A 27,215-nucleotide genomic window follows, 5' to 3' on the forward strand; every position below is an offset into this window, starting at 1 on the left:
CCCCCCAGAGATGACATTCCCCGTGATTAGGGGTCGGCATCCTGAGAATCTTTAGGGACTGGCCTGGTGACGTTATGTATTAACACCGTCTCGTATTCACCACAGTGCATTGCGGTTCTTGAAATATTGAGGGTTTTATTTAAAAACGAAATTAGAAAATAATTGCGCTTCTTGTTGTTATGGTTGCCGACTCCTGGCCATGACCCAAACCTCCATCGTGTCACATGACCACAAACGCTGCAGGGTAGTAAGATGGGCCATCTAAAAAAAACGATTTCAAATGCGCGGCTTCGGTTTTTAATTGGTTTCCCTCGAGGCCCGCGGCCTGTTCGTGACATTGCAATGCACGCAAGAGGGCAACGAACATTGTTAATATTTTATTACTGCAGCAGCACATTGTAAAAAACAACAACACGTAGACACGAAAACCAAATTGACCCTCGTGAAGTATGGTCAAACAACCCGCCCTCCCCCCATAACTGACAGCGGTAAAGGTTCAACGTTAAACGTAAGTGCTTGTATACCATTATAACAATTCCAAGTGTTTATGCTAACCAGCAATGGATGTCCCATCAACAAGCAGGCGATATATAACTCAACTGATACAAATACATATTTAACAGGTCCCTGCGGGGTGGGCTGGTAGGAACGAACAAATGAATGGCTATAATAAAATGAAATGGCGGGGGTACGATACGAAGGGAGAGTTTGAGGCCTAGTTCTAGGCTTTAGGCCTAGCTGTAGGCTTTAGGCCGCTGTGAGTTAATTTTGAATTTAAATGTTTTAATTAAAAACTATCTCAGGGAATTATAAGGGAATGTTACACTTGTTTAGCCAGGAAAGCCTCACTGAGTCTAAATGTTTTGTTAGGGTCTTGCCAAGTGTTTGCAGTAGGGGGCGATGTTGCTACACCTAATCGGACATCAGACGGACGGACGATATAATCTATTGTAGGCTGGTTCACTTCGTTCCTACCAGTAAAATGTTGAGCCCATAACAGTTGATTGGCAGGTCACATGCGGTGGGGGTACAATGTGGGTACTCCTCACGCCTTCCAACACGTCCAGCCAGCTTGGAAGGGTTTGGTCAAAAAAAAAATATCCTCTGGATGGGCTCCATGGAGTTGCCTCGAGTGGAGGCCCTTCTGCCAGCAGTGGCACGAGAAAATAATTTGCAGGGCTGCTCCTTTGTCGTTTATAGCGTTGCAGATTGATACATCACAACGTGCAGAGCACGCATTTTTTTTTTGCTGAGCCACCGCAGAAAAAAATGGTAATCATACACCCCTCACGATACACACATTATACAATGAAGCAATCACGCCATTGAACCCTGTGGCACATGCCGAGCTCATCAGCTTCACTGTCGGGCGAATCAGGCCGAGCACACAGCTGTATTGGTGGGTGGATAGTGTTGTTACTGCAAGCCCGATACAGCTTAACCAATTTTTCGATTTAAAGCTTTCGTGACTGCAGGGATTCATCTTCTTGGTTCTTTCGGTAAAGTCACGTAGAAGGGAAATAATAAAAAAAATCACGACGTTTCGGCCACAACGCAAGCAGCCGTCTTCAGGTAGAGAACAGGTCTGTCGAGAAGGCAGAGTCTGGGGCGTGCCATTCAGTCTCTGCCTTCTCGACAGACCTGTTCTCTACCTGAAGACGGCTGCTTGCGTTGTGGCCGAAACGTCGTCAGAATTATTTTATTATGTTTTATTTTTATTATTTTATTATTTCCATTCTACGTGACTTTATCGAAAGAACCAAGAATATGAATCCCTGCAGTCACGAAAGCTTTAAATCAAAATGTACTTGAGAGTTGTTCATGAATCGGGTGATAACCCACAGCATCTCATTGTCCAGCTCTCCAATGTGTTTTCAGACTGTACCGCGCACATCATTCGGCACAATGTCTGACGTTTCACTCAACGTGCTTGGAGCAACTTTGCACGCGCTGGGAGCTTCATAGGATACGGGAGCAGAACGTCGGACATCATGCAAAGCAAACACGCATGCACAACCCAAAAACAAATTGGAGAGCTATGTAGGACAACAGTGAAGACCGACGCAACGTTTGTTGCGAGTAGGCAGATCTCTCGCTGACCATGTGTGGGGGAGATGGTCAACAGTGAATTGCAAAGTTCCAATGAAGCTAGCATGGGTTATGTTTAAATTTTATGGGTTATCAACCAATGTATCCCTCAATTATCCTTCCATGTCACCTCTGACATTAATTTTATTTAATGGATGATGAAAACTGCCATTTAGCATGCTGCTTTGAAATAACCCAACTCACTGGATCATGTATCGAACAATGTCTCAAAACTTGACTGACTCTTGTGAAAAATGCAAAGGTATAATGATATTAATTTTCCTTTTGTGACGTCTACATTTAAGACTGTGTAATATTATTCAGTAATTTGCTACATGCAATGTAAATCTAGTATATTTTAGAAAACAGTACAACAATTGTGCATATTTTAGCATTTAATGTAAACAAAATCAATAACAGCAAGAGAAGTACCTAAATCAAAAATAATTTTCACATGTTAATGGGGTTAGATGGCATTAGTATCTACGTATTTTAAAGTATTATCTTTGTTTGTAAAAATATCTGAGTTTGGAAGTGCTATTTCACACACCATACGTATTATACTCGTGGTATAAACATTTTCTTTCCCGTGCTGAGATAAAACCCACAATGCGAGTGGCACATCAAACAGGTGAATTGGTGTCAGGACAACGTATGGAAAAGTCTGGCTGCTACTGTTGCAGTTATTTTTCAGTTAAGTATACCCAAAGCGAGATTATTAAAAAAAATTGTGCACTCTCTTGCCTACTTCAGCATTTTCTTGCTGTGGTTGTTCCACCTGATGAAGATTGCTTGTGTTGCGATCGAAACGTCGTGATTTGTTTTATTTAATTTCTACCTACGTGACTTTACCGAAAGAACCAAAGAGTATGGATTCCTGCAGTCATGCAAGCTTCAAATCAAGAATGTTCATCACATCACAGTCAAACGGATTCTTATTTCCCAGGGCTGGATTCAAAGTCAAAGTGCAGGAACCAAAGTTAATGTTTCGTATTTTTTCGTGCCATCATTGCCCATCAGGCTCAGACAATGCACTCACTGCACCTGAAACCCCCACTTAATCACAGGTGGCTGTGATTAAATGGCCAACAAACTAAGAATAGAACTACCTGATTAAAGTTTCAAGCGTGTAGTGTGTTTGTTTACCATCCATCCAGCCAAGGTTCTGGATATATAAATAAATAAACTTCTTCTGGCTCTGTTACTTCACCCACCTACAAAGCATTCTAGAAAACACAGCTACAATAACGATTTGCTCGAATGCATTCACACCAAGAATGAGTTTCGGGGCAGCGCTCAGTCGATTGGGACAGATCTCTCGTGGTGGTGTAAAGTGTGGGTCCTCCACACATCTTCCAAGCAGGCTGACCAGCGTGGAAGAGGAGACCAACTATACTCTTGAGAGCCCTTTTGAGCGGAGTCCATTCAACCAGCAGTGGTTTGAGCAATCAATTGCAATGAGATGTGTGTAGATTCTTTACTTGTATATCGCCGTTCTTAATCTACATCGTTACATCATCTAAGCCATCACTGTGTTAGTAATTATTAACGTCGTTAAACCCATGTTATCTTTACTGTGAAAGTTTTGGAGGTGTAAATACCTTGCCACGTTTGTGTCACCACAGCCAACAGCGACTGATGCCACCCACCCGCTCCACAAAGTTAAATCTCACCACGGTGATCTATTACAAAAGCCCGGCGTTCCGTTTATCAGTCAACTAAATTATGAGAGCCTTCCAGAAGGCCCGAATCAAAAGGTTATTGAAAGTGGACACCACCTCCCCCCGGATGTGAGGGTAAAAAGTTGATCAAAAAGGTTTCAAAAAATTTACCCCCCAAAAAATGTGTTTCACCCCCCCCCCACCAAAAAAAACACATTTTGTAGGCCTCTATGCCTACACATCCTACATACAATAGAGTCGAGATTTATTTTGTCGGCATTTATGTCAATATGTGTCTGTCACCACCACCCCCCCCCCCACCACTGATGTTCAGACGTCTCAGTTTGACTGCTCGGTTTGGTTTGGTCAAGGCTGGTGGTAAACAGGCGAGTAAAATACCAACACAGACATTTGAAGTTTGTACAATTTCTCTTTGCATCTAATGATGAACGTTGAGGTACAACCCAGTAGTATCTGCACACATGGGGGGGGGTGGGAGAGGACATCAGTGGGGGCGACGGGCGAGGCGTGAAGAGCCGAGAAGCCCTTTGCAGGAGCTAGAATTCGATATTTGTGTTTTTATTTTGTCCACCCATAATCATATTTTACTGTCAAGGTTTGGGGTGTCACTCACCGACTGAACGTCTCATAACACGTTAAACCCGACTACGAAAGCAACGATTCGTGGCGCTATACCATAATAGAGCAAAACATCAGTTTGGACTACGCATCAATCACCAATGAGCTGCTATTGAAATTGGCACTTGGAAAGATCTTAGATGCGTTCGCGCACACTTGCAAGCAGAGCTTCTTCCAAAATCTCACCACAACACCCTCGTCACACGCAGCACTTGCCCCTTGTCAATTGACGACGGGCAAGTGCCGTTTGCTCAATGGTGGTGAAAGTTAAAATGTGTCTTCTAATTGCGGGGCGCGTCTGCGTTGGGCATCACCGCCAAACGTCAGCCCACCTCGGGACTTTCGCCGTCGTCTTCCGTGCCACCCCCCCCCCCCCACATTTGAGACGTGGGGTCAACTTCTCGCCTCGGTCCGCGCTCGTCAAACGCCCGCAAAGTAACGCGTGGGCACGAAGGGCATCTTGCTGACGACGACGTCCACCAGCTTCTTGCGGACCTCCACTCGCAGCCGCGTCCCTGGCTTGGCGAGTCCGCTCGGCACGTACCCCATGGCGATGTTCTTCTTGAGACACGGCGACGGACACCCGCTGGTCACCTCCCCGATCTTCTCGCCGTGCTCGTCGACAATGGGCGCGTGCTGGCGTGCTGGAGGCCCCGTCGAGACGAGACCGACCCTCTTCCTCGCCGGCTTCTGGGCGATCTGCTCGAGGATGACACCGGCGCCGGGGAAGTTCCCCTCGGCTCGCCTCCTCTTGCCGATGGTCCACAGCAAGGCGGCCTCCACGGGCGTCGTGCTCTCGTCGATGTCGTTGCCGTAGAGGCAGAGGCCGGCCTCCAGACGCAGACTGTCGCGGGGCCCCAGGGCGGCGAGTTTCACCTCTTCGCCGTTGCGCATCAGCAGCATCTCGGCGAGACGCACCGCGTGCTCGGGGGCCACGGAGATCTCCACGCCGTCCTCGCCCGTGTAGCCGCAGCGAGTGACCCGGCAGCCGGCCACGCCGAAGACGCTCATCTCGGCGCTGTGCATGAAGGCGAGCCCGCCGAGGTCACCCGACACGCCGGCTTGCAGGATCCTGGCCGTGGAGGGACCCTGCACGGCCAACAGAGCGGCGTCCAGGACCTCGAGGTCGACGTCGCGACCCGCGTTCTTGAATTCGCGCAGGCGCTCCTGCATGCGCGCCAGGTCCTTGTCGGCGCAGCCGGCGTTTGACACCACGTGGAGGTGTCCCGTGGAGGTCTTGGTGACGATGAGGTCGTCGACGATGCCACCGGCTTCGTTGGTGAACAGCGACAGGGTGCCCGTGTCGTCCTTCAGGCCGGCCACGTCGGCCACGGTGAGGCTCTCCATGAATGCCACGGCGTCTCTGCCCAGCACCTTGCACTGCATCATGTGCGAAACGTCGAAGACGGAGCAGCGTTCGCGCGTGTGCAAGTGCGACGAGATGAGGCTCTCCTTGTACTGCACGGGCATGCTCCAGCCGGCGAACCCGACCATCTTGCCGCCGTGCTCCCTGTGGAAGTCGTGCAGAGGCGTGCGCTTGAGGGGGGCCGCGGCCGTCTGGGGGCCCGCCGAGGCACGCCGAGTCGGGGCCGCCCAGCGCAGCAACCCGCGGGCACCACGGGAAGACACCCACGGCCACTTGGCGCTCACGAGTTGCGCGGTCATCGTTGGCGGCTCGCTCTCTCTCTCTCGTCTTCTCGTTGTTGCTGCTGTTGTTGTTGCTGCTGTTGTTGTTGTTGCTGTTGCTGCTTCTGTTGTTGATGTTGCTGCTGTTGTTGTTGCTGTTGTTGCTGCTGTTGTTGTTGCTGCTGCTGCTGTTGTTGTTGCTGTTGTTGCTGTTTGCGCGTTCGCTTCTCACCCAGAGATTTTCTCCTGCGGGCTGAACGATCGTGAACGCGGGTGCGAATGTTTGCGTGCGCTGTATCGTTGAACTTCTTTCGCGCCGTACGTTGCCGAGCGTGATAATCGGAGGTGTGGGCGGGGAAGGGGGGGGGAACAAGCTAAACGCAATGAGCAGTTCTTAATAAATAAATAAAAGCGTTTTCAATCGAGAAAGTTGTGATGCCGAGTCCTATTTGTGGTGGACAGTGTTGAGTTTGCTGCAAGTGTCAATCACCGCGGCACGACGAGTTACTTTTACGCAGAAGAGCTGTACGACAAAGTCTGCAAAACTGTCTTTCTTTCCTGTCGTCCACGTAACAACTTGCTGCTGCCAGCACGGCGGAGGGCCCAGCTGAGCGAGGAGTGTGAGAGGAGGAGGATGACGATGATGAGGAGGAGGAAACCTCGGAATACCCCGGCAGGCAACACCCCCCCATCACGGCCAATCGCAGCCTCACCCGCCCCCTTAAGGAGGAGGCATCTCGCACCATCGCATCATCATCATCGTCACCATCCAAGGGTGTCTGTGGGACCTTTTTTTGCCAGTGATCAAAATTATGGGGGGGAAAATAAGAATGGGCTTTGTTTGGTCCTTATATTCTTGTTTTTTCGGTAAAGTCACGTAGAAGGGAAATAATAAAATTATGAAAATAAAATAAAATTCTAACGACGTTTCGGCCACAACGCAAGCTGCTTGTGGTCGAAACGTCGTTAGAATAAAATAATGTTTGATTTTTTATTATTTTATTATTTCCCTTATACGTGACTTTACCTGCAGTCACGAAAGCTTTAAATCGAAATTTAGTCCTTATGTTGCCTGAAAAGGGTTAAGCCTATTTGTTTCATATCGATGGGACCTTTTTGCCAGTATGAAAACGATGGGGGAAAAAAAATAATACCATTTACCATTTTCATTGCCAGAAATGGTAAAGCCTATTCTTATTTTTTCATCATTTTGATTCTGGCAAAAATGTCCCATAGATAACAATACCCAACGACCCACACGGAATGGGGGAAGAGGCCCCCATCCCAGCAGTGGATGAACAAATGCCCTGCGCGTGTAGACACGAATGAGAAATTAACGACTGCCTTGTATGCATTTCCTATGCAATCTCAGAAATTCATCATCCCGCGTCTAATTGGATTGCCAGTGAGAGTAACACTACACTTTGTTCGTTGCATATTAATCATTGATTTGTTTGTGTACCATAGCCTTGGCAGATTGTCGGCAATATTGGTCTCGCTTACAAAGGGGATGTGTTGTCCCAGAGGGTCATGTACTGGTTATAAAGAATCTAATTGAAACATGTATTTATTTACGACGCAGTAACATGGTGAAAAGTCTATATCGCAAAGGTGACCTGTTGCATGCAAACGATAAGCACGCCGTATAGAAGCACATTCAACAAAACCGTGGACTTAAACAGAAAACCCCTCCGATTACACGGTATATGTTTTCAGTATGTTTTCCTTTTAAGGCCACAATATACGCTGCCAAGCTTGGTGGTGTTCATTCAGACGCTGTCTTTCCGACAGACCTGTTCTTCACCTGAGGACGGCTGCTTGCGCTGTGGCCGAAACGTCGTGAGAATTGTATTTTATTGTTTTATTTTAATTCTTTTATTATTTCCCTTCTACGTGACTTTACCGAAAGAACCAAGAAGAATAGGCCACAGTGATGTTTAGGATTTTTTATTCGTTTGATTTGTTATGCTTAGGCTTGCGCACCACTGCCAACGAAGCTGCATCGCGGGATATTTCGTTTCGACCCAGGGTGGCAACTGCGCGCGTGTCCTCCTTAATTGTGGAGGCTGTCAGAAGCGAGTGCCTTGAGCTCTCGCTTCGGCTCTAGGGGCCGCGTCCAACATGTAGCCGAGCGTCTGAACAATGACACACGCATTTATTCTAGATTTGAAGCTTTCGTGACTCCAAGGATTCATACTCTTAGGTTTTTTCGGTAAAGTCACGTAGGTCAAAATAAAAAATTTAATAAAAATAAAAATAGAAATAAAATAAAAAATAATATAACTAATAATAGAAATGAAAGGATTATAATTTATATTATTATTTATATTATTTAAAATGTATTATTTATTTTTTCCTACGTGACTTTACCGAAAAAACCTAAGACACACGCATTGACAATATGATCGTGCACATTACATTTGCCGTCACAATTAAACAACAACAACAACAAAAAGCCCCCCCCCCCCCACATTGTAAGAGATGGTATCCGTTCGCGGTTGTGACACGTTGTGGAGATGGCGTTGTAGCTCACGTGGATGTTGCGTGCGAAGATTGATGGAGGGGTTGGAAGGGGAAAAAATCCAAGGCTTAAATACATTGTAAATAAACTTTATTTACGTCCCACGACTCGGAACTCAGTCTCGCTGCGTCGTTACACACATCCATCGCAGAAACAACTCTTATAAGAACGGGAGACAGAGCAGAGCCTCACCATTCTGGCGAATTGCCCGATGATGCTGGATGCAATTACCAGCGAAACGTCGTGCTACTCAAAAATTGCAAATGTTGTGGTTTCACGCTTCAACACACCGGTGGGCTAAAGCAGTGAACTATTTGCCTTTTGTCAACGTGACACTTTTTTACTGATTGGCCGTGTCGGGTGGTGGAGGGTTATGCCACATTTATAAATAACGCGATCTAAACCCAAAAACGTTGATTATGAATAATATTGGTCGTGATAACCTACGTGTTAAACTGACAACTCTTCCGCAAACTTTAATTCTTGAGTTCCAAGCAACGGCACGCCGTGAATTTGACGCGCCGTTATAAATCTTCGGGTGGTTTTGGGGGCAGTGGTCTTTCGGATAACATACCGTGTCAACCCATACGGTTTACCCCGTATTCTTGTACAGGGAAACTGAGTTTTCAGGTCCATACGGCGTACAGCCGTTTCTCCCTTGTGATGGGACTTTGTAGGATGAACGTTGAGATTTGTAAGGCCACGTGGTGACCAACAAGGTCTGAATTGGTCTGTAGCAAGGTAGGGCACTGATAAGGGGTTGACAGGTATGGGATAATGTTGCTGGCTGGGTCACCATGGTACAGTCTGACCCCGCCAGTCAAGGAACGAACCATTATCCTTCTCCGTGAGGCAAGCCATGACTCCTAGAATTCCGGTGATGCTCTCTTCAATGCCTATCTGTGCCTGGCAGAAGAGGAATACATTCGAAAATAAATGTTACGATATATGCGAAATGGCTCGCGTCCCATGACACTGAGTTCAGTGTCAGAGCTCGCAGTGATACTTGAACTAGTCCCGAGTCCTTCTTTGACCAAGGGACAATGATAAGATTATTGAAGTATGTCTTGAGGAGTAAATTGATAAAGGGCTGTGTATTTATGCAATAAAAATGAGACGTGGAGGGAAATATTTAGTAACAAATCATATTTTACCATTGACAAAAATGCAAGCTGAGCATGCCGTATCACACTTTGACATACTGTACATCACTTATGACACACAGCGGCGTTCTTCATTGCAAGACCCGTGGGACACTGGCGGCCCCTGGTGGCCTTAAGTGCGGCCCCTGACACTACATAAATGTGAAAACACCACCCATCATCGTGCTGTCAAACCGCAATGGTTTCAAATGTGTGGCGGCCCCTCACGCTGATGATGTCTTAGAGATGAAAGTGGTCACCCTTTGAAAATTAGTGAGGAACGCTGATATGCAGCAATACATATCCACAGTGGCGAGATGTTAACTACCTTGCCTGGTGTGCACGAGGTCGTGGGTTCGATCCCGACCATGACACCGGTGTATTTGGAGTTTGCATGTTCTCCTCGTGGTCACGTGGATTTTTTCTCCGGGTCCTCCGGTTTTTCCTTCCACATTTAGAAACGTGCGTTTAAAGTATTTGGCTGCTATAAATTTCCACGTGATGAGCCACTACGTTGAGCTATCGTTGGTGGCCAGGTCGCTTCTGAAAAAGATCTATATAGATCAGTGGGCCTTACCTTGGTGAAATGTAAAAAAATTGTAATATCCTACAGCAATGCAGTACATGTATACAGGAGTCGCTCTCCGTTTAACTGCGGCCGAATGGCCTTTCGCACGAGACAAGTGGTGCCTTTTCAAATTGGGCATCTGTGGGGTGCGTCGAATGGAGCCACTTACTCGCGATCCACCCATTCTGGTCCTGACCCAACCTGGGTGCAAGGCCACGCACAGGATTCCCTGTTCCTTGAGCTCCTCGGCAAGGCATCTTATCAGCATGTTCAGGGCGGCCTGTGTCAGGCACAGCACACAAATAGGGGTTTTTTTTTGTCACAGATCAGGCAGTGTAGGGTACAGGTAATGTAATACTTCATACCAAAAAATTATCATGGGTCTCACTGTGGAGAATATAAATGACAGAATAGATCATCAGATGTCTCTTTCGTATATGTATCTCCACATAAAACACAATAAACAAAACTATATGTTTTCATAACCTATCAGCTCACAATAATCAGTGTTAAACATTTCAGTTAAACATGACGTCATATCACACTACTTTTGAACGGAAGTGATGCAATTTTTAGGAAGAATGCAAAATTAAACAGTTTTTCAGACCATCCAAAATGTAATATCGCGTCCAATTTTTTTGTAATTAAAATTTTGAACATTCATCCAAAAATTGGGAACACATCCCTACACAGTACCTTGCTGGCACGGTAAGGGTAGACCTTGGAGATGTGGAAGTTGCCAGGCACACTTGAGATAGACCCAGCCTCAGAGCTCACGTTCACCACTGCTGCCTTTTGGCAGCCCATTGGTAGCTTCACATTGAAATCTGCTGCCCGGTTGAGCAGTGGTAGGAATGCCTGCAACGAAACACACCGACGATTGAACACACAAACGTGCGCATGTCAACTGATTTTTTTTTGTGTTAGCTTGAAGGACTGTTAGTTTTCGAAACACTGCTATAAGATGGTCAGGTGGCTAAGTGTTCAGGGGTCAGAGCATGAGGCTTCGAATGTAGGATTTGGCCACCAGTAATTATATTGAGCTTTCAGGTGAAGCGAGTTGATGGACTCAGCCTGCAAAATCAATGTTAACTTTGTTGCTTAATTTTCCAAAACTCCAGCACTGTGTATTAACATTTACGTAATGTTAATAGCTCAGCTTATTGGAGAGTATATTGAGCACATTGATTATATTGATGTAGTTTATATTTAGTTTTCTTCACATCGGTTTATTGTATGGTCGTAGGGTAGTTGCAGTTCTTTAGCGTCAATATGCTAAATTCCTCTGTTGATATGTAAACTCCTTTGTCAAGGCACTCTGCTCCTCCCACCCAGCTTAAATACGCTGCCAAGCTTAGCAGTGTTCATTGGAGCGCTGTCTTTCCGACAGCTCTGTTCTTCACCGGAGGACGGCTGCTTGTGTTGTGGCGGAAACGTCGTGATAATTGTATTTAATGAAGTAAAATTTTTTATTATTTCATTATTTCCCTTCTACGTGACTTTACCGAAAGAACCAAGAATATGTGTATTAACATTTTCAGTTTTGCTTCACCCGAGACGAACGCTCTTTGCAATACATAAAATGCGCACCCCGAGTGCGAAAACAACAACGATCCCTATTTAAGTGTGTTCAGCTAAATCGGGGCTACACGTCCCCTTCTCCATGGCTGTTGTTACCCGGACCACCTTGTTCTCGTCGCATGCACCGCATAGCTCCGTACCTCCGTGAGGATGGCAGGCGCCACAGCGTTGGTATGATAGCACTGCAGCATGGAGTCGGCCGACAGTGAACCGAGGGAGCCCGTTTGTAGAGTCCCGGCGTTGTTCACCAGAAGGTTGAGGCCTTCCTCCCCGACAGCCTCATCCACCACCCTCACCGCCCGCTCCACACTCGCGCGGTCTGTGATGTCTGTGCGAAATGCGTGCCAAGTGGAAAGCGAAACGCGAGAATTATTTGATTCACGAGGCAAAAACTAATGGCTGTGTTCACGTGCTCGGCATTTAGTTTCCACGAGTTAAAGCAATGTTTCCCTCTACGTGTCAAAGCACAGCGATACCACAGCCGTGAGGAAGCCTAATCAGCAGCCAAGAATATATTCTAATTCAGTAATGAAACGTGTGATGTTTATGTATTTGTACATATACAGCCGTTTTGTCCATCTACTGCTGAATATGAGCCTTCTCACCTAGTGTTGGTCAATAGGGTTGTTTGACCATACTTCACCACACTGGTCAGTGTCGGTTGGTGAAGGGGGTATTTGTGCGTGGCAATCAAACCAAAATGTGTAAATTTCACAGCTAGAACAAGCAAAATTAAGCGAAACATCAAAATGAGTAAGTGATTGGTGACCAGGCTGAGACCACCAACGAGCGGACGCGAGGGAGCCCAGTTTGACCACTGCTGGTTGCTCAGATTATTACCCAAGATTCTCAGCGGTAGCAGTTTAGTGTCCTGACCACTGCACGATCCAGCCACTCATGAAACACGTTTGCTGCCACAAGTGCAAATCGGATGCGGGTGGTGTGCGGCGTTCAACTGGACAAACAGCCCTGTCATATTTATGTAAGCTCACCCATTTCCACCACCAGCAGGCTTGCGTGGTGTTCCGCCAAATTCCGCAATTCCTAGAAATGCAAAAAACAGACCGAATGTAAAGGAGGTCACGAGCATTGTCATCACCCAAGGCAGTCGCCATCTCCCACGACCTCGCAATGCCAGCAAGCAGCCATGGTGCCACGGTGGGCCTTCTTTCAACACCTCGTGTTCCATATATATTTGTAATGATTTGTTTTTACGTTTTACTTACCTAGCAGGTAAGGGCCCACTGAGCTATATCGCTATTTTTCATAAGCGACCTGGCGACAAACGATAGGTCGGCGAAGTGGCTTATCACATGAACATCTATAGCAGCCGAATACTCTAAACGCATGTTGATTCCAAATATGGATGGGAAAAACCGGAGAACCCAGAAATAAATCCACACGACCACGGGGAGAACATGCAAACTCCAAATATACAGCAGGCATCAGGGTCGGGATCAAACCCACGACCTCCTGTATACCAGGTGAGGTAGTTAACATCTTGCAACCGTGGCACTGTGGTGGAGATGGACACCATCTGGTGATATCTGGCGTTATTGGGTGATACCAGCCCAGAAATAATGAGCTTAACGTTCGAGATGCAATCCATATAACAAGAGGTTTTACCTCGACATTTCTCGTGTCATGTCAGAGGTTGTACCTTTATATCCCGAGTATCAGACCAGAGGTCTTACATCTAAATCTCTAGTGTTAGGACAGAGGTTTTGCCGCTAGATATCCAGTGACAGGGCAAAGGTATTTATTTATCTTTAGGGCGTTTTCCCCTTCTTTTTTTGAGCGACACTCTTGTATTAGATAATATGATTCATAACCTGTGAATCGGCCGGTGGCGAGATGTTAACTACCTCGCCTGGTATACAGAAAGTCATGGGTTCGATCCCGACCCTAATGCCTGCTGTATATTTTGAGTTTGCATGTTTTTTCTCCCCATGGTCGCGTGGAATTTTCCCCAGGTCGTCCGGGTTTTCCCTCCACATTTATAAACATTCGTTTGGAGTGTTTGTCTTGCTATACATTCCCACGTGAGAAGTAATTTCGTTGAGCTATAATTTTTGGCCAGATCGCTTTTGAATAATTAATAGCTATATAGCTCAGCAGGCCTTACCTGGTAAAATAAAAACAAATAGCAATATCCTACAGCAATGCAGTACACGTACACAGGAGTCGCTTTCCATTTCGTTGATTTCATCTATGGATATTCTTTAGGTCTTTCGGTAAAGTCACGTAGATAGGTTCAAAGAAAATAACAAAAAATAACCAAAAACTACAATGATTTTCTTTGAACCTATCTACGTGACTTTACCGAAAAACCCAAAGAATATGAATTCCTGCAGTCACGAAAGCTTTAAGTCAATATTTGATCTATGGACTATGAATCGTCAGTGTGGGCAATGTTGTCACACGTGGGCCATTGTCTGTTTCTGTTGACCGCAAAAGTCACACTGCAGACCGTTCTTAATTTCCTCTCAATGAAGGAGGTGACCGCATCTGTCGTGCCCTTCTCTGCAGCGATTTAGGGCTCACCACTGGTTCCTGGGTACATCTAACCCCGGGGAGATTAGGTGGACAATCGTGTTCAGCAGAGCGAGGGAGGGGAGGGAGGTTAAATTGTCTATCCACAGTCGAGTACTTATATAACAGCGGCACCGCAGAATTGAACCGAATTGCAGTTTGTGCTCTCCACTATTGCATCACTTTTGAATGGTCAAAAACAAGAAACAAACCCACGCCAATGTACTTTGTATTTCGTGTATTTTATTTTCACTATTTATATCTGTAGGCCGAGTTATTATCCACTTACGCAAAGCCCTTTCATGTGCTTTCATGTTCAATACACCCCAATATCCACGATAATTCACGTGCACATTTGGGTCGGTGGCGTGCACGCACTGGCAAGTCCGGCACAATGCACGGCCCCCTTTGTCAATCTACTGAACGCCCCCCCCCTACCCGCTGTAGTTGAGGCCCTTCTGCCAGCAGTGGCTGTAAGCAAGCAGTTGCAGATATTCGAGATTTGAAGCTTTCGTGACTGCAAGTATTCATATTCTTAGGTTTTTTTCGGTAAAGTCACGTAGGTAAAAAAAAAAATCTAAATTAATAAAAGTAAAATAAAAATAAAATAAAAATCACGACGTTTCGGAGGCAACACAAGCTTCCGTCTTCAGGTGGAACCGTCACAGCACGCTTGCTGTAATCAAGTAAATGAGAGATTCCAAGGGATACTACCCCGTATATATACTGGTTAAGGGGGAGGGGTATGGGCCAGGACCGGCCCAGCAGTTGCAGGGCTGCACCTTCATCTTTACCTTTTAACACACACAGTGTCCGCATATTACCCGCCCCGCCCGCCCCGCCCGCTCTCCCACCTTTGCGCTCTGCTCGTCCGCGCATCGGCAGGTGGCGAAGATGAAGCGTGGAGACGCCTGCTGCTGCTCGAGGAGGTGATGAACGATGCCGAGTCCAAGGCCGCGGTTCGCCCCCGTCACCAGCACCGAGTTGAGCACCAGCTCGTGGTTGGCGAGCCCGTTCATGACGAACCTGCGCAGAGGCAAAGGTTTAACAGCGTTGGAACAGACTTTTTGGGGCAAGCGCTGCTTGCGAGCATCTATGAAGGCCGACACGGGACACGGTGGTGGTGGGTGGCCAACACCACGCCCGGCCGCCTTTGTCTCCGCAGTAGGGTGATTGTTTACGCACCGCACCAGTTACTCATTTGAGGCTGAGTCGACCTAGGGGAGGCCCAGTTCAGATAATCGGTTCAGATAATCGTCAGCGGTGTTGGCCGTGAGCGGTAATCGAACTCGGGTCACCGGGTGCGTAGCGCAGCGCGTTAACTGCTGCAATACGCCGCTCCCCACAGACACGCACGCATGTAACTGTAGAGAGTCGGACGGTCCACATAATTAAGTAAAAAGTAAAAAAAAGAACACGTTGGTCAATTAAACGGTGGCCTCAAAAGGAAAACACGTGAACGGCGACGTTTTGGGCAATACCCTTCTTCATAGAACATGTTACGAATATCTCTCTACATCTTCGGATAAGGGAGGGCCTGTCCGTTGGAACATTTTAAATCTGCGCTCAAGACAAATCTGCGTATTCACCTTGCTTCTTGTGAGTTTAAATTCATGTTGGCGAAGCTGATATATTTTAATGTTATATATTTCTTGGATTTCAAATCTCATTATATTTTTGTAAGTGTACGAGCGCTAAAATACGTGCGTTCATTGTGCTCTATGCAATGTGGATATGTTTATTTATTGATTGATTGGCACGTCGGAGGAAACCCGGGGGGGAAAAAAACCCCAGAATTAGAAGTTATGCACTCAACTCCGCCAACTCCCGGTCACCTCGCAGCCCCTACGCCTATCACACCTGACAAGCCCCCTCGTAGTCACCCATCTAACGTACCCATCACACTCCACCCCGCTTAACTTCCGAGCTCGGACAAGATTCGGCACACTCAGGGTGACTTTGTTCGGAGGCATTTGGAGTTGCGTCGGTGTAAAGTCACAGTGTACACAAAGCCCTGCGAGATCGTGACAGGTGGCGTTAAATCATACAAATGGTTCCAGTGTGGCACATGCATATACATGCGAGATAAGGCCCCCCCCCCACGTGTGGACACAAAAGTGCACTTAAGTGTAACTGCAAATGTACTACCACATAATAGACATTCCTCTTCTTTCGGAGACGCAGACCTAGTTAACACGATAAGCCCGAAATGGCCTTCAACCATCCACCCTTCAGTCCGCACCTCTTTATCACCCACCGCGTGACCCGAATAACAATTCTCAAACAAAAATCCTCAAAACATCACATCATCGCGTCGCCCGCAGGGATGTAGAAATGTAGGTCACCTGTTTCGAGTTGGAGGCGAGATGAGCGACGTCCCGTTGAAAAGACGGTGGAGGAGGGGGATTTAGGGGGGGGGGGGGGTTCTGCAACAAATCGGATGACGCCTCGCGAACGTCGAGGGAAAATGACTTTAAACGTCGTGGAAGCGCAGAACGGGGGTAAGAAGCAGGACGGAGGCTTTGCCGGAGAGACAACTTGCGCGCGATCTCTGCAGTCGACAACTGGCCCGTGGGTGCCGTATAAATACAAGCCGAGACGACATCAATCAGCGCGTCAGCAGCAGCAGCAGCCTCTTTGTCTCGCCCGTGGCGGGGGCGGTGGCTGGGGGAAGTTGGTTGGGTGGGTGTCTGCGGGGAGTGGTGGTGCGGGGTGGGGTGGGTGAAGGTGTGTTCTACAAGACTTGGCATCGGAGAAGCAGGCTAACCCAACTCATTATTTGCTTCTTTCGGTAAAGTCACGTATAAAGATAAAATAATAAATTAAATTAAATACTAGCATACGACGTTTCGATTGCAACACAAGCAATCGTCATCAGGTATAAATTAAATAGAAACGCAAATCTAGTATACTTAGAAATGTAATGTAATACAACAGAGAGTCGGATAACATAACAGTCAACACCCTACCTGGTTGATTACGTTCTTCCTGAGAATGCTAAATTTGAGAGAGAGATAAAACACAGAACCACAGTCACGAAAGCTCCAAATTAAGTTTTAACCCAACTCACTTATTTTAGAAACCGCCAATACATTGGGCGCGAAACGAACCGCTGTTGATACGAGGGTTTGGCGGCGGCTGCCAAGTGGGTGCGGTATAGGGCAAGATAGAGAGAGAGAGGAGGGCATTTCACCTGCGCGTGGAATGCGAATATCCATCCCTGTTGCACTTCGCAGAGGCAGGTTTGGATGCTGCCCCGCCGGTGTTGTGGATACGGCACGTTGCACTTTGCAAAGCAATGGGTCGCCGGGTTTTTATCTCACTGCGCGGCTGTTGAAACAATGGCCACGTTTCTTGAATTCCACTCCCCTGCACCCCGGCGCCTCTTGTCCACCCAGCAGCAGTGGCAAAATGGGTTACGGCCGGCAAAATCGCGTGTGGTGGGTTAAAGTGTGGGCACTCCCAGATGCCTGGCCAGTTTGGAGGTCCTTCCACGAGACAGATTTTACGGGGATCAAGGACATGAATCGTGAATCTGCGTTGTTGGTTCCATGCTCCAACATCGAGCAGTGAAGCCACCCATCAGATGTGTTTAGATCAGTGGTTCTCAACCACGCTCCTGCACCCCTTGTTGAGTTTTGTTTCAACCGAGCACCGGCCTTGCCTAACCCAACACGGTTCTGCGAAATAAATGTGTGGACGATGAACATCGATGCTTTAACCAATTGCCCATTTTGTTGGGGGGTATCCTGACTTAGCAAGCAACTGCAAGCGAATAGAAAAAAACTAAATTCAACGGACGCTCTGGCTCGCGTGGGGTAATTTGTTCGCGCTCGCAGGGTCACTCTGGGGAACCGCGTTGTTTTACGATCAATGGGTGAGTCTAGAAAGGTCTTTTCCATCGTTCTGGGTTACCCCATGTGGATTTAAAATTGTATCGTAGTTATTTTATACTGGCAGATTCATACGTGATTATTCGCCGATGACTCTCATGCGTGATGCAATTTTACACGTTTAGACATCACCCCACGTACCCCTCCCTGGGACATTTCCACGTTACTCCTTAGGAGGTCCGCGTAGAACCCGACAAATGAGTCCGAGCGTGACGCTTGGCCACCAACACCACCACCACCATCTCGTATGGCGACGTTGACCTTAACAGCCACCCAGGAGACCTTTGCGTGCTTGTGGAATATGCGGGCATTGTGGGCGTTACGGTAGAGACGCAAAGTCGCGCGTTCGTTTTGCCGTGACCGTGTGCGTGGATCGCTCCCTCCTAGTAGAAGTTTACGCGTACCGGGTCAGCGCACCGCCAACGAAACCCCGACGCCTACTCCAGTTCAAGGCAAGATAACCGCCGCATTCTGTCATGCAGTAACCTCCTCGACGAACCAAAACCAAGGACCATTGACAATTTGTCAGAATATAAGTGCTGGGCTGTTTGCGAAGTCGTTGCAGGCGCAATTGAGTGTGAATGGCGTCAGGGATAAGAATACTTTTGAAACGGTATCGGAAAATCGCGACACACTTGGGCCGAGGGTTGCCACCCGTCCCGGTTTTCTCAGGATCGTTTTCTTCCTTTTTAAAGATTGCTGCCCTGGGACACCTGTGAGTCTGTTGGAGGCGACATACAGAGTTCCCTTGACAGTCGCGGAAAAACACGACCGGTGCTTCATTTTAGCCGGAACAATGCGGAACCCTTTGATGCTCGCCAATTCAAAGCGCCCCCCACCCCCGGCCCCTCAAGAAACAAAAACTTGAGAATTGGTTTTACCCTTTTTTCTGGCAACAAAACAGGTGTTAAGATGTTAAAACACCAAACTGAAACCTTTTACAAGGAATCGTGTGTGCATTAACCACATTCTCAAACGGTGTTAACACCCCTTGAGACGAGGCTCGAAAGAAAGCTGTCTCTGGTGTGGACCAATCAGTTTCAAAAACAACGCATATGCTGTCAGAGTATGTTTTTTGTTTGCATTCTGACCACAAGTATTGTGGTTAATGCAGACATGATTCCTTGTAAAAGGTTTCAGTTTGGTGTTTTAACATCTTAACACATCTGTTTTGTTGCCAGAAAAAAAGGGGAAAACCTATCCTCATGTTTTGGTACTGGCAAAGGAGGTCCCATTATATAATAATAAAAAAACATATTGGAACTCCCCCCCCCCCGCGTTTCAATAAATGAAATCTTTGTGAAACGACGGAGGAAACTGTATACGGACGAGAGATGCAGATGACGCGAGATGATAACACATGCTCGACAAATCTAGAGATGCGGGGAGATGAGCGATATTGGCGTATTAATAGTGATGGTAATCAAATAAAAATGCGTGCCTATTACGTAACTGAACGTCTCAGCAGCCCCTCATGGAAGCTGCCTCTGTGCGGTACAAAAGTCAACAACAGGACCGGCCTGCAAGTGTTATTTCGCGTGTTGTTATTATATATATATTTTAAATTTAAATTACGATTTGACTTTTACATGTGATGTACCTTAAAACTTTCGTGACTGTATGAATTCATATTCTATGGTTCTTTCGGGAAAGTTACGTAGATAGAAAGAAAAGTGATTTGAAACATCACGACGTTTCGATCGCAACACAAGCGGTCGTCATCCGGAACATGGATGTTAGCCTCTGAATGCTTACCTTGATATTTTTTATCACTTAATTTTTTTTAATCTACGTGACTTTACCGAAAGAACCATAGAATATGTGATGTACCCATATGAATTGTGTAGGGGGGGGGGAGGTGCTTCTTGACCGACACGGGTCTCAAAACTTTTGCTTGGGTCTGCTCTTGCCTAGCGCCATTACTGTCTACGGGTCATATACCGAGGCGTTCTTTCCCTGACCACTGTAGCGGAACCACCAGGGGTGTAACCAGCCTTGTGAAATATGCAGCGCTTAGCGCGTGCGACAACGCGGCTTAAGTGGGCACATGGCTTAAAAGCCAGCGACTGCCATGACTGTCCACAGTAGGCGAATTATTTTTTATCTTCTTCACATTTTCATGACCGGCATGGTGAAGTATGGTCAAATCATCTCCACGACCAACGCAGCTGATGCACAGATGGGAAGTTAAAACGCTCCACAGTGTGTGCGACTGTTGTCATCCAGAAGGGACCCTTAGAACGTATAACGACGCAATGCCCGATCCACAAATACGACGTAGACATCACAGGGACACACTGCTCGTGACGCGTTTGTCTGGCTTGACCACCCTGAATGTGCGATGGTGGTTGTCGCTCTGCGTCTACTACATCAGCCGTACGAAAGAAGAAAGAACGAGATGACCAACGCAGCTTGAGGAGGCTTCAATCGAGCAACAGATTGACAATTGACTCAAAATATAAACGAATAATCAACAAATGGGTTATACAGTCGGCACTTTGAAAGAATAATCATAATTATAAGAATAGTCTTGATCTGAAGCTTTCGTGACTACAGGAATCCATACGCTTTTTTTTTTTACCACGTAAGGCATACTCAGCTATACAGTACAGCTGTTTTTCAGAAGCGACCTGGCCTAAAAAATGATAACTCAACACAGTGGCTTATCACGTGGTAATTTACCGCAGCCAAATAATCTAAACGCATGTTTCTAAATATGCGGAGGGAAAACTTCGTAGCACCTGGAAGCAATTCCACGCGACCACGGGGAGAGAGAACGTGCAAACTCCAAATATGCAGCAGGCGTCAAGGTCGGTATCGAACCCACGACCTCCTGTACACCAGGCGAGGTAGTTAACATCTCGCCGCCGTGGCGCCCACGGTGGAAAATAATACACCAGACTCAACCTGATCATTGGACGGCAATTTAAAATAGTGTATCCACGGAGAATACATTTATTCGCCTATTAATTTACATGGAGCCCTCCACCCGGCTCGGGAAATGACAACTGATGAAAGGGGCGTGCGTGCCAAGGAGGATGGAAACTCCAGCAGAGCCAGGGAAATTCCAACTCCCCCCTTCCCCCCTACCTCTCCATCCAACGCATGGAATCCCCCACTCAAACACTCACTCATTGGCTCGTTTGTAACAGCCTCCGCGAGCCGTAACCCCAGACACGAGGTGGCGCGGCCTTTTGCATTCCGCGTGCTTTCGCGGCACCTGGCTACGGTGTTTTATTTTTCTTTGCCAAGCGATAAAAACCAAAAAAAAATCCAGATTATTGTGCCGAACAATTTTGTATCTTTCTTTTTGCTTGCACCATCGGGGCCACACCTCAACTGGCGGCGTAAATGGTGGGTGCGATGACCCATGTGGCTTTTTGCAAAGGTTACGGGTGTTGTGTTATTCGGCGGAAGCGAAGAGGAATACGTTTTTTTTCTTCCAATATTCAACGCTTGTTCTGTGAATGTCAAACCTATTTTTGTTTATCAACCGTGCTTCTTTTTAAGCGGTCTTAACGAGATGTCACAAAACGGAACAAATTATTTGGCGATTCTGCTGCTAAGTTGGTAGCAATGCGCAAGCGCAGTTAATAAAAAAACTGTAACACATTAATTAATTAATTATACAGCGTGGCCTTCAAAGGGAATCATGTATAAAAGGTGACATGTTTGTTGGGTGATGGTCCGTCTTCATAGCACTTCAAATAACAACAGGCCACGATTCGGGCAACGTTTGGACGACGCAACATTCATTAGAAGTGATATACAGAAGCGTTGCCTGAAACGTCACCTATTATATTTGTCCCTCTTCAAGACGCAGTGGAATCGATGAATGTGCTGAGTTGTCAGAAACATTGGGTGCCCGTGTTTTCGCAGTTTACGTTTGTAATAAACGCGAAAAAAAAAGTTTTTTCTTAAAATTCGTTTGACAGAAAATTGTTACTCCACTGCTGGATGAATGCCTTCCCATGTTGTGTCATTCACGGCGGATGTCTGACCATACCTCACCGCGCTGGAACACTGCAAGTTGATGAAGCGGCATTCGCTAAGGACCGGTTCAGATATCGATCGCCATTGATGTTAGCAGTGGCCAGGAATGAACCTCAGGGCGCCAGGTTCATAGCAGAGCGCGCGAACTCACCGCTGCTCATCCCGATAAGACAGGATTAAAAATGAATACCCATTGCATGTATATATGTCTATTTTTTCTGATTGTTTAGATTTGTTTTCTTCGAGTATGAATGTGATGGTGCTTTGAGTGATAAAGTGCCGGAATGGCGCCACGCGTGTAGACAAAAACGAACGATGAAAATGATAAGAATAAACATAACTTTTTTGATACTGGAAAAAAGTTTCGATAGAACAAAATTTTAATTAACTTGACTTTTTGGACTGCATTGCGTGGTTCGGCATGACGTCCAACGTTTTGATCTGTGAGCTGGGAGTTTATTGAGGAACGTGGTGCGAAACGTCGGCCATCGTGCCGAACGACACTTACACATCATTACGCGTTTTGCCTTGTCCGTGTCAATTGACACCCTCGACATTCTTCACCGCACCTCAGATGAGCACGGTTGCCTACGTACGGTGCGAAAGAAGTGCTACGTACGTATATACGCATGTTACACCTCAAAGGCCTGTGCACCGGTTAAGTGATGTCATGGAATAGAACGGAAAACAAAACAACCCAGCAACATACTCTTTGTTTTTTCGGTAAAGTCGCGTAGGTAAAAAATAAAATAAATGAAAACAACTCAATTAAATCACGACGTTTCGGGCGCAACACAAGCGTCCTTCTTCAGGTGGGGACAACGTAGCGAAATCACAACCGCTTAAGGAGGCTTGTGTTGCTCCCGAAACGTCGTGATTTAATTGAGTTGTTTTCATTCATTTAATTTATTTTGTACCTACGTGACTTTACCGAAACAAAACAAAGAGTACGAATCCTTGCAGTCACGAAAACCCAGCAACAACCTCGATTACCTACGCAGGAGTAAAATGTTCGCGGATGTTCTCGTGAAAAATAAAAAAAAAAGGAGGCAATAAGACGTCATCCTTTTTTTTTCGATTGCTGTCATATTTCTCGAAGGACTTGCGTCGCCGACAGAAAGCGTCCCATTGTTGGCAGCGTGGGTTTGGGTTTTTTTTTAGTCTTAAAGATCTACCAGACTCGTCGTGAACACTACGCAGGCACGCCAGGCGCTGAACGCGGGTAAGCGCTCTCGCGCGCAAACCGTACAGACGTGTTCTACTTACGAAAAGAAAAACGCATCGGTTTGTCCACCTGCAAGATAAGCGGCGAGCTTTGTATTCGCTACTCAAAAAGAGCAGTGCATGGGTGTGTTCCTTTATCGGAGACCTGACATCTCTTTGCTTTGCTATCATGTCACAACAAAGGGTGCAATTAGCGTTGCTGCTCAATGTCTCTGGCAACAAAGGGAGGGGGTTTTCGATGATGCGTTTGGCTCGCTCAAGTCAAAGTGATGACTTGCACAAATGAGCACGCGGTAAAGAAGCGGTTGCTCATCTTCTGTTGACAGCCACGATGAGACAATTTGTCGGAACATCTACATTCCTTTGGAGTTTGCGTGTGTGTCTCTCCCTCCCCATGGTCACGTGGATTTTTCTCCGGGTTCTCCGGTTTTTTCTCCTCCACATTTGTAAACCATGCGTTCAGAGTATTCGGCTGCAATAATTTTCTACATGATAGGCCACTGGTAAAGGAGATCTCATAGTGTAAATGCTTACCCCGAGCTCTCAATACTCTGATAGTGCGCTGTCTTTGAGTTGTACGCCTTTTGGCGACATCTGGTCCAACACCAATGGAGACTAGGCTCTAAGAAAAGCTGTCTCGGTTGTGGACCAATCAACTTCAAGGACAGTGCATATCATTATCATCATCAGAGTTGTTTCTTTTGTTTGCATCTTGACTGCTTGTGTTGTGGTTATTGCAAACATGATGCCTTGTATAAAGGTGTCAGTTTTTGTACCAGTTGAAAGGGTAAATACCTATTACTATAGGCCACTCTGTTGAGCTATCTTTGTGCGGCCAGGTCACTTTTGAAAAAGAACTACAGTATATGGGCCTTACTTGGTAAAATAAAACTTAGTTTATCTTCTTGGTTCTTTCGGTAAAGTCACGTAGAAGGGAAATAATAAAATAATAAAAATAAAACATAATAAAACACAATTCTCACGACGTTTCGGCCACAACGCAAGCAGCCATTCTCAGGTGAAGAACAGGTCTGTCGGAAAGACAGCGTCTGAATGGGCACCACCAGGCTTGGCAGCGTATATTTAAGCTGGGTTGGAGGGGGAAGGACGGCTGCTTGCGTTGTGGCCGAAACGTCGTGATAATTATTTTATGATGTTTTATTTTTTATTATTTTATTATTTCCCTTCTACGTGACTTTACCGAAATAACCAAGAAGATGAATCCCTGCAGTCACGAAAGCTTTAAATCGAAATAAAACTTAGTTTAGTTTTCGATAGGGGGATAGCAACGAGGTTTATCAGACATCACTCGCCACTGATGTTCTGCTGTTAGGTTTGGTTTGAGAATTCAACTTGGGTTCGTTACTTGGTAGGTTCAAAGAACATTGCGCTCACCATTGCGCCACCACTCCATTCCCGCAACGTATCGCTCAGTTTAAACCAGATGATACCTTCGCATGTTAAAACTCCACCGGACAGCCACATCAATTTTTTTTCCCGTGTTGATTGCATTTGGTTAAACGTAAGAGTCGGTATCAACCCGTGGCGGCTCGTGACATGTCCACTAGGTGGGGCTGTTGTGAGTGACCTCTGAAAAGATGGGGTTGTAATGAAGAAAATCGTCGTCATGTTATAATGGCCTCCCCGTGAAAGTGATGTAACTGTCTTATCTACCGACTGTAGGCATTTAGAAACAATACGACAACAAAACAACAAAGCACACAAATGCTGTCCCCATGACCCTCAAGTCCACAGCGCACAACCCCTTGGACACTGCCGAAAAGCCGTGAGCTGCTATATTTGCACAGTGCAACTTGGCGTTGTGACATCGTCTTTCATCACAGCCGTGGGCCCCTTTTTCACCGCCCTGAATGGGTCTCGAACGGCGTGGATAAAAAATTAACCCGTAAAAACAAAGTTTTTCACTATAAATCCTTTATATGTAAGATCACCTCTTGACATGCCCCGTATATTCCCGAGGGCACTAGCGTTGACCCGTTTTACCACTTTCAAGAACCTGGCGGCTTCAATTTAACTGCTCTATAAATAGTCTCCACTGTACAGCGTGGGGGCAGGGATTTCATGCCATGTGGTTAGTCAACATTTGCGTCATCATGAAACGGGCGGCTAGAGTCCTCTCGTCCTCTGGCTTGAGATGGCTGCCATCTATGGGTCAGATGATTTCTGCCACCATTAAGCAATTGGTAATTAAATATTTTAAAAACATTCCCTAAACAGTGTAAAATTTTGCTAATTTTTTTTCACGAAAATTAATTGTCACGCACAACGAGTCTGTGTGCAAAATGTCAGCTCGATTGGATCACGGGAAGTGGGTTAAAAAACGACCGAAAGATTTGCACGGTCGTAAGCAAACAAGCAAGCACGCAAGCACGCAAGCAAGCAAGCAAGTGAACTTAATATAAAGGATTTAAAAATGCGAGAAGCTTCACAATGACCGAAGGGAAAACCTCTCACTCGGACACCTTCACAGCCACCCCCGAGAAGACCTCCCCCCAGGCACAAATCAGACAGGGGCGTTGCGGCGGTTTCTAATACGAACAACTTAAACAGTTATCTTCATTAGGCAATTCACGTTGAATGAATCATTATATATATTTATTAGGGGCCGTCCATAAATGACGTCACGTGATTTTGGACGATTTTTGACCCGCCCCCCCCCTTCGTCACACGGCGTCACAGAAAGTCAGACCCCCCTCAAATATGACGTCACAAAGCTCTGCCCCCTCCCCGATTTTTTTTTAAACATGCTTCAAATCGCTTTAAACTATTGTCATTGTAGTGCGTATTTAATGTGGCGCTGCACTCTGATGTTGTAGGAGAAAACATTTATTAAAAAGTCTATTTAATTAAGTAGAACGTGTTGTCCATATTTATTTAAAGTTGCGCATTTTGATGTGACGTCACATTTCTAAACCCCCCCCCCCTCATTACAAATGTCTGACTCCCCTCCCCCCCTAGGTGCGTGACGTCATTTATGGACGGCCCCTTAGAAAAATAATCTCTCATCTCCAGCTGCTTGGTGGGGCGGCGCCCCAACGCCCCTAGTGGATGAACCCGCGCCTGGTACCAACATTTGTGTCATTCTTCATTCATTTGAAGCTTTCGGTAAAGTCACGTAGATATAAAACATAATAAAGTAGAAGAAAACACGACGTTTCGGACGCTTGTGTTGCGACCGAAACGTCGTATTATTAGGTTTTTTCGGTAAATTCACTTAGGTAAAAAAGAAAATTAATTAAAGTAAAATAAAAAAAAATTAAAATAAAAATCACGACACAGCACGATAGCTGATACGTCACAGCACGATAGCTGATACGATAGCTGATGCCTCCGAAACGTCGTGATTTTTTTTATTTTACTTTTATTAATTTTCATTTTTTTTACCTACGTGACTTTACCGAAAAAAACCTAAGAATATGAGGTTTTTGACTATACCGAAATAACTAGAGAGTATTTGGGGCCGTCTATAAATGACGTCACGCACCTGGAGGGAGAGGGGGGGGTCAGACATTTGTGACGATGTGTGACGAAGGGGGGGGGGGTGATAAATGTGACGTCACATAGAAATGCGCAACTTTAAATAAATATAGACAACGCGTTCTACTTAATTAAATATACTTTTTGATAAATGTTTTCTCCTACAACATCAGAGTGCAGCGCCACATTAAATACGCACTACAATGACAATAGTTTAAAGCGATTTGAAGCATGTTTTATTTTTGTGGG

The 27,215-nt window shown here is 46.2% G+C and overlaps 2 protein-coding genes across 2 annotated transcripts; both read right to left on the minus strand.

Annotated features, from left to right (window-relative positions):
* Positions 1 to 3,947: 3,947 nt before the first annotated feature.
* Positions 3,948 to 6,659, minus strand: AMT (aminomethyltransferase). Its single transcript, XM_078867056.1, has one exon. It carries the CDS (start codon positions 6,051 to 6,053, stop codon positions 4,809 to 4,811), a length of 1,245 nt encoding a protein of 414 aa, XP_078723182.1. The 5' UTR covers positions 6,054 to 6,659; the 3' UTR covers positions 3,948 to 4,808.
* A 2,565-nt stretch (positions 6,660 to 9,224) lies between these two features.
* LOC144940869 (C-signal-like) lies at positions 9,225 to 16,749 on the minus strand. The gene is made up of 7 exons (XM_078867362.1): positions 16,704 to 16,749; positions 15,213 to 15,384; positions 12,819 to 12,870; positions 11,967 to 12,154; positions 10,942 to 11,103; positions 10,415 to 10,525; positions 9,225 to 9,441 (listed from the first exon to the last, which is right to left on the minus strand). Exons 2-7 carry the CDS (start codon positions 15,375 to 15,377, stop codon positions 9,328 to 9,330), a joined length of 792 nt encoding a protein of 263 aa, XP_078723488.1. The 5' UTR covers positions 15,378 to 15,384; positions 16,704 to 16,749; the 3' UTR covers positions 9,225 to 9,327.
* Between the last annotated feature and the right edge of the window lie 10,466 nt (positions 16,750 to 27,215).

This window comes from Lampetra fluviatilis, chromosome 23 (genome assembly GCF_964198595.1).
Source record: "Lampetra fluviatilis chromosome 23, kcLamFluv1.1, whole genome shotgun sequence".
NCBI lineage: Eukaryota > Metazoa > Chordata > Hyperoartia > Petromyzontiformes > Petromyzontidae > Lampetra > Lampetra fluviatilis.

Excerpts from the sequence above, each read along its gene's own strand:
- AMT (XM_078867056.1), bottom strand. The coding sequence starts at position 6,053 with ATGACCGCGCAACTCGTGAGCGCCAAGTGGCCGTGGGTGTCTTCCCGT.
- LOC144940869 (XM_078867362.1), bottom strand. The coding sequence starts at position 15,377 with ATGAACGGGCTCGCCAACCACGAGCTGGTGCTCAACTCGGTGCTGGTG. Across the intron at positions 12,155-12,818 it reads CCTGCTGGTGGTGGAAATGG|ACATCACAGACCGCGCGAGT; the intron begins GTGAGCTTACAT and ends CATTTCGCACAG. Across the intron at positions 10,526-10,941 it reads ACCCTTACCGTGCCAGCAAG|GCCGCCCTGAACATGCTGAT; the intron begins GTACTGTGTAGG and ends TGCCTGACACAG.